This window comes from Schistocerca americana, chromosome 3 (genome assembly GCF_021461395.2).
Source record: "Schistocerca americana isolate TAMUIC-IGC-003095 chromosome 3, iqSchAmer2.1, whole genome shotgun sequence".
NCBI lineage: Eukaryota > Metazoa > Arthropoda > Insecta > Orthoptera > Acrididae > Schistocerca > Schistocerca americana.
Genome location: NC_060121.1, coordinates 915,571,934 through 915,587,436, shown reverse-complemented (window position 1 = coordinate 915,587,436; position 15,503 = coordinate 915,571,934). Strand labels below are relative to the sequence as shown.

Here is a 15,503-nt window from a genome sequence, read left to right as displayed (position 1 = left end):
TGGAAGAAAGAAAAATAGGATGTTCGAACATACTTTTCGGGTACACACTCCATAAGTCCCTTAACAGATGAATTATTCTTGACAGCTTACCACTAATATATTGTACATGTTGACCCCAATATAATTTATGGACTAAATATACCCCCATAAACTTAACATAACTAGGATCATCTGACAGAAACTTGTCTTTCAGACTAAAAACTATGTGCTGTGTTTTGTTGTAATTCAATAAGAAGCCATTTGCTTTAAATCAGGTGGAATCTTGGTCCATTGCCTTTGCAACAGAACTTTCAAGGCTGCTGAGATCGTTACTACAATGAAGAACTTTATAAATGATGGCAGATCATTGATCATTATCAGGAACAAGAAAGGGCCCAATATGGATCCTTGGGGAACACCTGCCTTAACTTGTTCTATTCTCGCCATTTCCTTGCCAACACAGACAATTTGTCTATGGTTCTTTAAATACAATTTTAATAGCTTAAGGCTGCTACCTTCAGTGCCAAAGAATTCAATTTTTTCCAGAAGTCGTGTGTGCTCTACACAGTGAAAAACTTTACTTAGATCATAAAAAGTGGCTTGAGAAAAGCCTTTATCCTCAAACACTTGTGTATGTATTTGACTACAGAGTCTATAGCATCAACCATTGACAATTTTTTCCTAAAACCACACTGTGATTGACTAATTATTCCTAGATTTTCAAAGTAAACATATAATTTATAGTAAATTCCACATTGCAGTACTATAGAAAAAGCATGGACTACAGAAATTGTTAAATTAGACTGTAACTTGAAGCAGTTAGTATCTCTTTTTTTATGTTTTGGAACTACCCTACATACTCTTAGCTCATCAGGAAAATATCCCTCAGCTATGCACTTGTTTATACAATATGTTAAGGGATACACAATACAATCTGTTACTTTCTGTAGTATGTTACAAGATATGTCATATGTATCTACACTGTCTGATGGTTTTAGCTGTTTTACTATTCTTAGGACAAGATTAGGAGAGACCTCAGAGAAGGCAGATGTGCGTGTATTAACTGGTGGTTTACAAACATTCCTGAAAAAATCTCCGATGAACTAATATCAAGCTTCACAATAGAATTTCCTACTTCCTCAACTGATTTAATGTAACAATCATTGAATTTTTGGGGACATATATGAATTTTCTTATTTCTTTCATTTTTAGCGATGGCTATTTATTAGTTTGCATGCGGCTTTGCACTTGTTGGTGGAATTGTCAATACTGCTGAGATTCTGTACTTATTTGGCTTTTACAATGGTTTTTTTATACTCATTCCTGTATTTAAGGCAGATTGATCTGGCATGGTCAGTCTTCAGACCTTTATGTACATTGTGCAACAGCATAATTTGGTTTTTCAGATTTGTTGGCTCTTCACTATACCATGGATTTTTCTTATTTGTGGCCTTGCTTTTGAAGCCTTTGGCAGCTATTTTGCATTTCTTTATGGGAATGCTCTCATAAAATTGTGTCAAAGCAGCTTTAAAGAGCCTTTCAAATGTTAGCTTTTCTGACAGATCATTACATAAGCTATAATGTGTGTCACCATAACACTTAGGGTTTTTTCCTGTTCCATTCATGTACGGAGTGTGGGAAGAATGATTGTGTGTGGTTCAAATTGGCTCTAAGCACTATGGGACTTAACATCTGAAGTCATCAGTCCCCTAGACTTAGAACTACTTAAACCTAACTAACCTAAGGACATCATACACATCCATGACCGAGGCAGGATTTGAACCTGCAACTATAGCAGCAGCGCAGTTCTGGACTGAAGTGCCTAGAACCAGCGGCCGGCGATTTGTGTGTGTGTGTGTGTGTGTGTGTGTGTATGTGTGTGTGTGTGTGTGTGTGAATTCCTAAGGGACCAAAGTGCTGAGGTCATCAGTCCCTAGAGTTACACACAACTTAAACTAATTTATGCTATGAACAACACACACCTACGCCTGAGGGAGGACTCAAACCTCCGGCAGGAGGGGCCACACTATCCATGACATGGTGCCTCAAAGCACCATGCCACTCCTTGCGGCAAGAATGATTGTTTGATTGCCTCTGTGCATGCAGTAATTATTCTAATCTTATCCTCACAATCTCTGTATGAGCGATACATAGGGGGCTGTAGTACATCCCTAGAGAAATTATTTAAAGCCGGTTCTTGAAACTTTGTTAATAGACTTTCTTGTGATAGTTTACATCTGTTTTTCAAGAGTCTGCCATTTCAGTTGCTTCAGTATCTTTGTGAATCCCTCCCATGAATTAAACAAACCTGTGACCATTCATGTTGCCCTTCTGTGATACATTCAATATCCCCTGTTTGTCCTATCTGGTATGGGTCCCACACACTTGCGCAATATTCCAGAACCAGTCACACGAGTGATTTGTAAGCAGTCTATTTGTAGACTGATTGCACTTCCCCATTATTCTACCAATAAACTGAAGTCTACCTCTGTGATTTTCGTTGTTATTACAGACAATGATTGCTTGGTTGACTGCTGTTTCAGTTTCAGTTATTGTTACCACAGGTTGCATTACTCACTGTGTCATCTTGCACATTCTCCCATTGCTGATTTATCCATTCAGATCTATTATAGTGACATTGCCTAAGCTTTCTTCTGGGTCGCCAATGTCTTCCCATGCCCTGTGGGCCTCAAACCATCATGGCTAATGGTTTCCCTGATTAAATATGACAGTCTTGTTTCCATCTGGCTATTGCAACTGCTGATTTTACTCCTGCCTGCAATCATTATGCTGAGAATCACGTACCATATTTGCCTCATGCTGGCTTCTGCCATTTCTACTATTATTGTTCCCACAATGACTGATACTATTATAGTACTGTGAGTTATTACTATGGTGGTGGCTACCATTATTACCATGGTTATTGTTATTATGGTTATTGCCATTGTGGCAATTATTGCTATTATGACAACTTTTAAAATTTTCGTGGTTATTCTGCCAATTATCTTTGCCTTTCGCAGGCAAGTGCTCTATCAAATGCAATAATTGTTCTGTAACTACTGCCTATGTACCTCTTAGAATCATCTGGAAACCTCTTCTCTGATTCAGTCCGTCAATCATGCAAATATTCCAATTTGCAGATCCAATTTTTGCAAAATTCTTTCATCGAGCTGCGTGAGTTTGCATCGTAGGATTTTGACACTATGAATTCGTGCCATTCAGTCTTCTGCTTCAGCTCTGGCCAATATTCTTTCAAGAATGCATTCTTAAATTCTTTGTTTTGAATCACGTTCACACTTTTACTTATAAAATACTTTATTAAAATATACATATGTTCACTTTACAAAAGACACACAAAGATTATCTATTGCACCTCATCACTCACGCATATATACACAAACATAGCTGTCACCACAATCGATACTTCTCGAACATACTCGATATAACTTATTCTAGAACGATGTTCTGGAACTTTCTCATATCCGATATAAATGTATTACATAATTCCAACACACCTCCTTACATTTATATCGCGATGTTTAACATATTCCTAATTTTAATGAATTTTTCTTTACATAACGACTTTGTGAATATATCTGCAACATTTTCATTTGAATCTACTTTAACAATATCAATGAGTCCCTGTAAATAATACTCATTCACAAAATGGTAATGCACTTCTATGTATTTTGAATTCTTTGTAAAATTACCAAACTTCGCTATATTTAATGCTCCTGAATTATCTCCATATATGACAATAGGTTTTTCAAATTTAACATTAAAAATGTCTAAAATATCATGTACAAGTTTCACCTCGCTTACAGCTTCAGACAATGCTACATATTCTGCGAAAGTTCAAGCCTTTGTAACACTCGCTTGTTTTCTTGACTTCCAAAATACAACATTACCAAATAATCTGGTTACATAACCAGAAGTTGACTTTCTATCCACACTATCACCTGCCCAATCTGAATCCACAAAACAATCTAATATCTCAGCACTTTCATTCCCACAATAGTTTAATTTCAAATCTTTAGTTAAATATAAATATTTCAAAATTCTCAAAGCATATTTAAAATGAGTACTACTGTAACAACTTTGGAATCTGCTCAAGTAATTCACACTATAGCTAATATCTGGTCTAGTACCCGAACTTACGTACAAGAGTGCACCAATCAAGTTTCTATATCTAACGTCATTACAATCTTCATACGCTGGTTCTAACTTTAAATTTACTTCCATTGGAGTTTTGTACAAGATCGAATCTTCAATTTTATATTTCGCAGCTAACGGATCAATATATTTTTCTTGACTCAAACTCATAACTCTTGTTTCACAATCATAATTAATATCGATGCCAAGATATCTTTTTACCTCACCTAAATCTTTCATATTAAATCGTTTTGACAATAAGTTCTTAATCTTCACAAGTTTTTCTTTTCTCACACAGCAAATGAGCAAATTGTCGACAAAAATAATCAAATAAATCAAGACATCTCCATCTCGCAATACATAAAGACAATAATCATATTTACTCCCTTTAAAACCTAAACTTCTTAAAAACTCGTCAAGACAATTGTACCAAGCTCGTGAGCTTTCTCGCAAACCATACAATGCTTTATACAATTTACAGACTCTATCCGTACCATCATCATATCCTCTTGGCTGCTTTACATAAACTTCAGATAAAACTTTACAATTTAGAAACGCAGTCTCTACGTCCATTTGTTCTATAACCAAACCTTCTTGACAACAGTATGACAACAAAATCTTTAATGTTTGCATATTGGTTACTGGAGAATAAATATCCTCAACGACTTCTTTTTGTTGAAACCCCCTGACAACTAATCTTGCTTTGTAAACACTTTCTGATTTCTTTGTGAAAACCCACTTTACATCAATGGCTTCTTTATCAACTGGTTTATCTACTAATTCCCATGTTTTGTTTTTGTTCAAACAATCAATTTCCTTATTCATCGCTTTTTCCCAATAATTTGATTCGGCGCTGTTAATCGCCTCCTCAAAGCTTTCCGGAATATTTGCACTGCAAAAGTTTACATAAATAAAATTGCTGTAAACATAATCATTTAATATTTTTGGTTTTCTTTCTCTAGATGATCTCCTCAACTCAAGTACTTTCTCTGGTTCATGATTATCAGAAAGCTTTTCATTTTTCTCAATTTCCTTCTGTTTTTCTATTAGTTCAGTTTCATTTTCTATACTTTCGTGTTCAGAATCACTAGAATATTCACTTACTGAATCATAGTCTTTAAACCCAATACATTTAACACCACTTTCAACAATGTCCACATGTCGAGCAACAACTATCTTATTATTTATTAGCACTCTGTAGCCTACTTCACAATAACCCATTAAAACCCCCAAATCGGCTTTCCTATCCCATTTCGACTTCCTCAGTTGCTCAGGTACTCTTACAAAAACTCTACTCCCATACAACTTCAAATGATTAACATTAGGTCTTTTCCCCAGTAATATCTCATAAGGAGTTTTCTTTTCAATGGTGTTAGCTAAATTTCTGTTTTTGAGGTACGCTGCTGCACAAACCACTTCAGACCAAAATCTTGTGTCTACTCGCGCTTCGGCTAGCAGACACCGAGACATGTCCATGATGAATCTGTTATACCTTTCAGCAGTACCATTAAGCTCATGCACATAAGGTGGACAAGCATTCAATACAATTCCTTTTTGACTCACAAATTCATAGACATTTTCATTTAAATATTCCTTCCCATTGTCACATCTTATCTTTTTAACAGTTTTCCCAGTGAGATTCTCAACTTCATTAATATACTCTACAAAACAATTGTATACTTGATCTTTAGATTTTATGGTGTAAACACGAGCTGCCTTACTGTAATCATCAATGAAAGAAAGAAAATATCTTTCCCCATGCATTCCAGTAGTTGAGTGAGGTCCATTTAGATCTGTGTGAACAATTTCTAAGATTTCTTTTGCTTTGGTTCTATTATTTTTAAAAGGAACATTATGTATTTTGTTTTCAATACAGATTTTACATTTCATAAATTCTGATTCTAGTTCTGAAGGAACTCCATCAAACAATTGATGTTTACATAAAGTATTTAGATAATTGAAATTAACATGTCCCAAAATGTGGTGCCATTTTTCCTTTGTTGTCATATTATTGTCTTTACTCATAACGTTAACATTAACTTCTCCTTTATTAATAGTACTACTCATTTTATACAACCGACTCTCTTTCCATGCAATCGCAATCAATCCATTAGCTTTATCAAAAATTTTAGCATTATTCCCTACCGATACAATTTTGTGATTATCTGTAATTTTGGCATAACTGATCAAGTTTTTGTCTATGTCTTTTACAAAGAAAACATCTCGCATATTAATTGGAACCATTTGATCATAGACAGGAAAATTACTAATTACATTACCAACTTTAGTAGCTTGCAAAATTTTTCCATCAGCAATTTTTACATTTATAGGTTGTTTTAAAGTTATACTCTTAGAAAAATATTCCTCATTATTAATAACATGATCAGTACAGCCACTGTCTAATAACCAATTGATTTGAATTTGATTGTTGTTACTTGACTCTACTGTTCTATTTTGACCTATCATAGAATTAACCTCTGTTATAAAACTACTCATACCATGATCACTCTGATGGTAACCTTGCTTGCTGTGATGCCGACCGCTGCTAAAACCATGCTGCTCCCCTCGACCACGTTGCCTGCTGCCATAACCTCCACGCTGCATGTTGCCGTAATTTCCACGCTGTACATTGCTATAGCCTCCACGCTGCATATTTCCATTACCTCTGTCGCTACTTTGAAAATGTACTCCACGATGCCATGTGCCTCTGTTACTTGTTCTTCCCTGGTTACAATCATGTTTGAAGTGACTTGCTTTGCCGCATCGATAACATACTTGCTCCTGATTTCTTGAATTCAATTTTCTTTCTGTGTGAAATGCATTTGATTTTACCTCTTCATTTCCAGTTTTTGCATTCAATAATTGAATCTTACTTTTAACGTATTCAACTGTCTGGTCCTCTTCCTTCAAGACATCCACTAAGTTCCCAATATAGCTCATTGACTCTGGTAACGTTCACAGCATATAATTTAACTTCTCCTTTTCTGTTACTTTAGCGCCTGCAGATTTCAGCTCATTTACAGTTTTTTCAAATGCACTGAAAAATGTCCCCGTATCACTGTAATCACTTAACCTCAATTTGTCCAACTTGTTTCTGCATAATATTTGAAGGGCTGTAGACTCTTTCGAATATAATTCATCAAATTTCTTCATGATCTCGAAAGCACTTTCTCTGTCACTCACGAATTCTAGTTGCTTATTTGTGATTGCACCATAAATATAGTTGATAGCCTTCAAGTCCTCTTCATCCCACGTTTCGTTGTCTGAGCTCACTTTTGCCCTCGTAGTCACTGTATGACATTTCTTCATTTTTAGGTACATGATTATCCGCTGCTTCCAGTTCCCATAGTCCTCGCCATCAAATACAGGAATAGTTATATCAGCCATGTCGAACTTTCTGAATAACACGCGACGGCCACAATATAATATTTAACTTCTACTTTTCTTTTCAATAACCACGCTCTGCTACCAGGTTTTGGATCACGTTCACACTTTTACTTATAAAATACTTTATTAAAATATACATATGTTCACTTTACAAAAGACACATGAAGACTATCTATTGCGCCTCATCACTCACGCTGTCACCACAATCGATACTTCTCGAACATACTCGATATAGCTTATTCTAGAACGATGTTCTGGAACTTTCTCATATCCGATATAAATGTATTACATAATTCCAACATTCTTGAAAACTCAAGTTCACACAATTTGAGGTTTAAGCCCCATCGCTTAGCCTCACCCACTGGCATGTTGATTACTGCATTAAATTTTCTTTTATCTATTCATGATTCAGGAAATACCCTTTCACAATTTTCAATGAAGTCGATAGTGTACAATCTACCCTGTTTTTGTGGGGATCGAAATGCTCCTCCTTTGCCAACATTTCAGTATTATGACGTGGCATGACATAGTGCAGTATTTCATCTAATCTCTTTTCTAGTTGAGTTACTTTTGCAACTATTGAGCAACTGGTCATCACAAACATTTCCATTCCCTCTTCTCCTCATCACATGTAGCCAACTGTTTCTTCACCGTAGTATCTAAGTCTGATACTAAAGTTTGCAGATTTGTAGCCTATTCCCTATCATCTTTTTGTGCTAATTCTACCTTCTCAGTTACTTAATTTCAATAACAGGGTCAACAGTCAGTTCCAGTTTCTGTTCAATCCTCTCTACTTCCGTCTCAAAATGAATATTTATGCTTCCTATTTGTGACTGTGCCTCTGTTATGTCCTGCTTAAAATTATCAGTTTTGTTATTGATTACAATTATTTCTTTCTTGATTTCATCTACTCTCATTTTAACAACTCCAATATTATTGTTAACAATCTTGATTGCTTTGCCCCGATCATCCATTTTACTTAACTGTGCAACAATTTTACTGTTAATTGATTTAGACTGTTCAACATGTCCAACAAATCGTTTATATTTCCAGACATTACTGGTTTTCACTCTTATTCTGATTCTTTCTTAATGGTTTCATTGTATCCACTGCCAACGGATTAAGTTTTGATTTTTATTCTGAATTCTGTAGCATCTGCAGATGCCACAAATTCAATTCTTGTCAGTTCCTGTGTTTCAGTGGTAGCATTGGTGATGCTAGCCAGCCAGTTCCTCAACAATGAATTCAGCTGCCAGCATTCACCTTGTTCTACCGATTGTTCAATTAAGTACAATCTAATTATCAGTTTCATGTGCTCATCATGTTGCCTGTTTTACTCCCTCCCTAATCAGCCTACTGGATTGCGAAATAATTGATTGTGATTGCGTATGCCTAATGAAATTTTACAGTGAGTAAGGCTATTGTTACCAAAGGAAAATAAAACTGGTTAGTAGGAAGGATGTGTACAACAGACCCTTCTAAACCCATTCTATATACTGCTAACTATTTGCAAATGGATGGAAATTTAGTGCAATTGCTCAGGAATCTCACAGGGGGGGAGAATGGTACCATGTAATATTTAATACAAAGGGAATACTGATTAGCAAAAAACGATAATTAAACTGTCACTGGCCTACTAGGGCAATGAATATCCAAAATCCTAAGAAAGGTAACAATAAAGAACTCTGAGCAAATAGTCACATGTGACAACATAAGGTTATCATGCTTTTCCACAACACAGCAGTTCATGAGAAAATAAATGAATCAGAAAGCACTGAGTCTGCAGTTACTTAATCCAAAATACTAAATTTTGAAAACAAAGTTGAATGAAGTTACTGGTTAAATAAATGACTGGCTGTAAATGAAACTTCATTACATAAAAAAAATAACTTTCAGTAACCTCAGCATAACATAATCCAAAAATTAGGAAAGGACAAGCAATTTACTTTTCATTATTGAAAGACTGAACTGAATTTACTTTAAGCAAAATAGCAGCTGATTTTACTTTTAATATACACTCCTGGAAATGGAAAAAAGAACACATTGACACCGGTGTGTCAGACCCACCATACTTGCTCCGGACACTGCGAGAGGGCTGTACAAGCAATGATCACACGCACGGCACAGCGGACACACCAGGAACCGCAGTGTTGGCCGTCGAATGGCGCTAGCTGCGCAGCATTTGTGCACCGCCGCCGTCAGTGTCAGCCAGTTTGCCGTGGCATACGGAGCTCCATCGCAGTCTTTAACACTGGTAGCATGCCGCGACAGCGTGGACGTGAACCGTATGTGCAGTTGACGGACTTTGAGCGAGGGCGTATAGTGGGCATGCGGGAGGCCGGGTGGACGTACCGCCGAATTGCTCAACACGTGGGGCGTGAGGTCTCCACAGTACATCGATGTTGTCGCCAGTGGTCGGCGGAAGGTGCACGTGCCCGTCGACCAGGGATCGGACCGCAGCGACGCACGGATGCACGCCAAGACCGTAGGATCCTACGCAGTGCCGTAGGGGACCGCACCGCCACTTCCCAGCAAATTAGGGACACTGTTGCTCCTGGGGTATCGGCGAGGACCATTCGCAACCGTCTCCATGAAGCTGGGCTACGGTCCCGCACACCGTTAGGCCGTCTTCCGCTCACGCCCCAACATCGTGCAGCCCGCCTCCAGTGGTGTCGCGACAGGCGTGAATGGAGGGACGAATGGAGACGTGTCATCTTCAGCGATGAGAGTCGCTTCTGCCTTGGTGCCAATGATGGTCGTATGCGTGTTTGGCGCCATGCAGGTGAGCGCCACAATCAGGACTGCATACGACCGAGGCACACAGGGCCAACACCCGGCATCATGGTGTGGGGAGCGATCCCCTACACTGGCCGTACACCACTGGTGATCGTCGAGGGGACACTGAATAGTGCACGGTACATCCAAACCGTCATCGAACCCATCGTTCTACCATTCCTAGACCGGCAAGGGAACTTGCTGTTCCAACAGGACAATGCACGTCCGCATGTATCCCGTGCCACCCAACGTGCTCTAGAAGGTGTAAGTCAACTACCCTGGCCAGCAAGATCTCCGGATCTGTCCCCCCTTGAGCATGTTTGGGACTGGATGAAGCGTCGTCTCACGCGGTCCGCACGTCCAGCACGAACGCTGGTCCAACTGAGGCGCCAGGTGGAAATGGCATGGCAAGCCATTCCACAGGACTACATCCAGCATCTCTACGATCGTCTCCATGGGAGAATAGCAGCCTGCATTGCTGCGAAAGGTGGATATACACTGTACTAGTGCCGACATTGTGCATGCTCTGTTGCCCGTGTCTATGTGCCTGTGGTTCTGTCAGTGTGATCATGTGATGTATCTGACCCCAGTAATGTGTCAATAAACTTTCCCCTTCCTGGGCCAATGAATTCACGGTGTTCTTATTTCAATTTCCAGGAGTGTAACTACAATAAAATACATACCAAGCCAGCAGAAGTCATTCGCTAAGTTAAATACAGAATAAATGAAAGTTCACACTCTTAATTTGTACTGTATGTTTATTTATTAGTTTTACCAGCGAAATTTAACATTACTTTAAGTGACTGAAGTTAATACTCAAAACTACACTCCTGGAAATTGAAATAAGAACACCGTGAATTCATTGTCCCAGGAAGGAGAAACTTTATTGACACATTCCTGGGGTCAGATACATCACATGATCACACTGACAGAACCACAGGCACATAGACACAGGCAACAGAGCATGCACAATGTCGGCACTAGTACAGTGTATATCCACCTTTCGCAGCAATGCAGGCTGCTATTATCCCATGGAGACGATCGTAGAGATGCTGGATGTAGTCCTGTGGAACAGCTTGCCATGCCATTTCCACCTGGCGCCTCAGTTGGACCAGCGTTCGTGCTGGACGTGCAGACCGCGTGAGACGACGTTTCATCCAGTCCCAAACATGCTCAATGGGGAACAGATCCGGAGATCTTGCTGGCCAGGGTAGTTGACTTACACTTTCTAGAGCACGTTGGGTGGCACGGGATACATGCGGACGTGCATTGTCCTGTTGGAACAGCAAGTTCCCTTGCCGGTCTAGGAATGGTAGAACGATGGGTTCGATGACGGTTTGGATGTACCGTGCACTATTCAGTGTCCCCTCGACGATCACCAGTGGTGTACGGCCAGTGTAGGAGATCGTTCCCCACACCATGATGCCGGGTGTTGGCCCTGTGTGCCTCGGTCGTATGCAGTCCTGATTGTGGTGCTCACCTGCACGGCGCCAAACACGCATACGACCATCATTGGCACCAAGGCAGAAGCGACTCTCATCGCTGAAGACGACACGTCTCCATTCGTCCCTCCATTCACGCCTGTCGCGACACCACTGGAGGCGGGCTGCACGATGTTGGGGCGTGAGCGGAAGACGGCCTAACGGTGTGCGGGACCGTAGCCCAGCTTCATGGAGACGGTTGCGAATGTTCCTCGCCGATACCCCAGGAGCAACAGTGTCCTTAATTTGCTGGGAAGTGGCGGTGCGGTCCCCTACGGCACTGCGTAGGATCCTACGGTCTTGGCGTGCATCCGTGCGTCGCTGCGGTCCGGTCCCAGGTCGACGGGCACGTGCACCTTCCGCCGACCACTGGCGACAACATCGATGTACTGTGGAGACCTCACGCCCCACGTGTTGAGCAATTCGGCGGTATGTCCACCCGGCCTCCCGCATGCCCACTATACGCCCTCACTCAAAGTCCGTCAACTGCACATACGGTTCACGTCCACGCTGTCGCGGCATGCTACCAGTGTTAAAGACTGCGATGGAGCTCCGTATGCCACGGCAAACTGGCTGACACTGACGGCGGCGGTGCACAAATGCTGCGCAGCTAGCGCCATTCGACGGCCAACACCGCGGTTCCTGGTGTGTCCGCTGTGCCGTGCTTGTGATCATTGCTTGTACAGCCCTCTCGCAGTGTCCGGAGCAAGTATGGTGGGTCTGACACACCGGTGTCAATGTGTTCTTTTTTCCATTTCCAGGAGTGTATAAATTAGTTACTCCTCTGTTATGGAATACAAGAATCAACAGTCACTGAGGCAGCAAAATGTAGACTGGAACTGGTCTTTAGCAAAGAAACAAAACTGGCAGTATGTAGTTAATCAATTTTCATATTTTTACAACACTCGGTAATTGAATGGGAAAGGGACCTTGCATGGTAATAATGTCTGAGGACAATGGCAGCACAGGTGCCCTACAACTTCTAACTATTGCAGGTTATTATTCACGAAACTTGGTCGAAAATTGTGAAAGCAATGCCATTGGTTAATGCCTGTACAGTATTAGTTGTACACAGTGAAGAATGTAGCCGATGCCAATTCTGAGGCTGGTGAGGGACTATGAGTCATTTCTAGAGTCACAGATAATTATGGGACAGGAAACAGTTAGAATTGCAGCTTTCCCCTGCCTGTTCACTCCTACCATGCTCTCAATATTTGTGGGTTATCGAAATATGTGCACCTACACTAGTGTGATCATAGCTGCACACCACATCTGTGGAAGCACCCAACAATCACTTCCACACTCTTTCATGACTCAGGCTGCCCTGCCTCCTCTTTGCTCACAGCATGACAAATGCTCTCAAGATAAACAACGGCACAGCAACTGCCATTTTGTTGTTGCTATATAAAGTTCTCATGGCTATTGCCCAGCAATTAACAGAATTTTCATTATAATTACAATCAATTATATACAACCAGAAATAAAAACAATATTATGTCCATTATGTATTAAATATAGTTTCTGTAATAAAGTTTACAGATTCATAATCAGAAGTACAGTACAAATTATCAATGGATATTAAACGGTGAAAAATTTTGGATGGTGCAGAAGATATTTTATCTGCATTTTCAGTGTTACAGTTGGTTTTTACTCCTGACAATGATAGTGGAGATCAAAAACTCATGTATTTTATTCAAAATGATGTAACGTGAAAACCAAGAAGATTGAATTCAGACATGCAGTCATGATAGGCTCTGAAGACACAACCACCTACTCTGTAAAATGTCAGTGGATTCAAGTAAATACTGAGCTACAAATTGAAGATGAACTGAAGATATTTAAATTAACTGTGGGAGAAGCTTTCTAGAAAATAGCAGCTTTCTTTACCTTATGTGGCATAAACACAAATAATATTGAGCAAAATAGTGATAGTTTATTCTTAATGAAATGTACAGATTAAGTTCCTTATAACTGTTTCTCTTTTGTTAGTGTATAGCTGGATTAATTCCACAAACCTGAAGGTTCTCCTTCTTGGTGCATTCTATGGAAGCTGCTTGAATAAATGAATATCACTCGAAGTGACCCTTGAATAGTTGTGCCAATATCAGTTTCACAAGATTAGTTTCAACAAAAAACAAAATTTTCAAGTATGCTGCATAGACAATCATGGTGCTGAAACCTTATTAGATGATAATATGTGTTGCAGGTGAGGACGACGAGCTGTGCCCATCCATGTACAGCTTCCACAGCAGCCAGGAAGAGAAGGACAAGCTGCTTTACACACTTACTCAGTACGGCATTGAAACAACAGTTGATCGATCTACCAAGAAGGACCGTATCCGTGATTGGATACAGAACAGTGTGATAGAAGAGGAGGAGGATGAGGAAGACCTAGGTGATGAAGAAGCTTTGCTTGCTGAAGAAGAGGAGGAAGAAAGGGCAGCAGTGATGGAGGCACGGCGTGGCCCTCTCGAGAACGGTGTCTGCGTATCTGGCTCTGCGAGCCGATCTGCCAGCCACTGATACCTGCAAAAAGTCACACCAGATGTGTGAGGCTCCCAGGGGGATGATAAAAGTCTAGAAGCTGTGACACACACAGCTGCATCTAAATTGCTTACAGAGCTTGAAGGTGCAGTTACATTGTGATCCAGCACTACAAGTGGCTTCTTAAAGAGAAGTAAGAAATCAAATGGAACACCATATTGTGAGCTGAAATGCTCATCTCAGTATGAAATGCTCTACCTGGCTGTGATGGTGAGCTTAATCATTATTTGTCTCAAACAAAGTTTATCTGAATGGACAATTTATAGACTTATTCGGCAACAATATCATTATTGTTTGATGATCACTATTCTTTTCAGTGGAAATGGATATGGTATTTTGAAAACTTGTGTTACCTGGATGAAGCATAATTTATGATAAATGTGTACGGTTTTGCAAATACTGCAACAGTTACATGTATGAGGAGGAATATTATGTATTGACTAAAGGATATCAGAAGAAAGTATAATTCCTAGTTAAGAGAGATTTAAAGTAGATGTCCACTCCTACCAGCGACAACCTTAAATGGTTTATGATGTGGACAGATTATGTGCTCTTACGTATACGAATGGATATAAACTTTCGTGAACAGCTCTGACTGAAAATCGATATATATAATTGAGAATGTATTAATAGTTAGTAATATCATTAATTTTAATAAAAAAATCAGATTTTTTTTTACTTTAAGTACCACACACTGTTATGTTTGTGCATATTTACATGACAAAAGAGCTTTTTGATTTCTATTAAGTGTATCTCCAAAACCACTTTACAAAATAGAACAAGAAGTTCTTCCAATAGAGGTACTCATCCTACCCTCTTAACAAAACCGTTTTATCTCTGTGATCCCCTTTGTACAGATGCCTGGTTTGCATGCTTTCTTAAAACCACATTGACTGCAATGAATCACATAAAAACATGAATTTTCTATTCTTCTTCAAGAAGAAATACCAGAATAATTATTTGAAGGAGAAAATGTTAAAATTTTACTCTTAAAGTTAAAATGAGAAAGATTTTACTGCATTACTTGTGGAATTTAATTAGTTAATGGAATCTGTTGAGCTATGCAGCTAAATAGAGAAAATGTTGTATAACACACAATCGAGTGTCACAAGATTGGTAGCAGTCTGTTGTAAGACAATGCGCAGCTGGCTAAAAGAGGCTTAAGGCTCACTTACAACTATGCCA

At 39.5% G+C, this 15,503-nt stretch overlaps 1 protein-coding gene across 1 annotated transcript in view; it reads left to right on the top strand.

The window, feature by feature from the left end:
- LOC124605690 (serine/threonine-protein kinase meng-po) overlaps positions 1 to 14,944 on the top strand; it is a 373,132-nt gene extending 358,188 nt beyond the window's left edge. Inside the window, exon 7 of the mRNA XM_047137545.1 lies at positions 13,981 to 14,944. Coding sequence (XP_046993501.1) covers positions 13,981 to 14,297 — 317 coding nt within the window. The 3' untranslated portion in view covers positions 14,298 to 14,944. The remainder of the gene's footprint in view (positions 1 to 13,980) is intronic.
- The last annotated feature ends 559 nt before the right edge of the window (positions 14,945 to 15,503 follow it).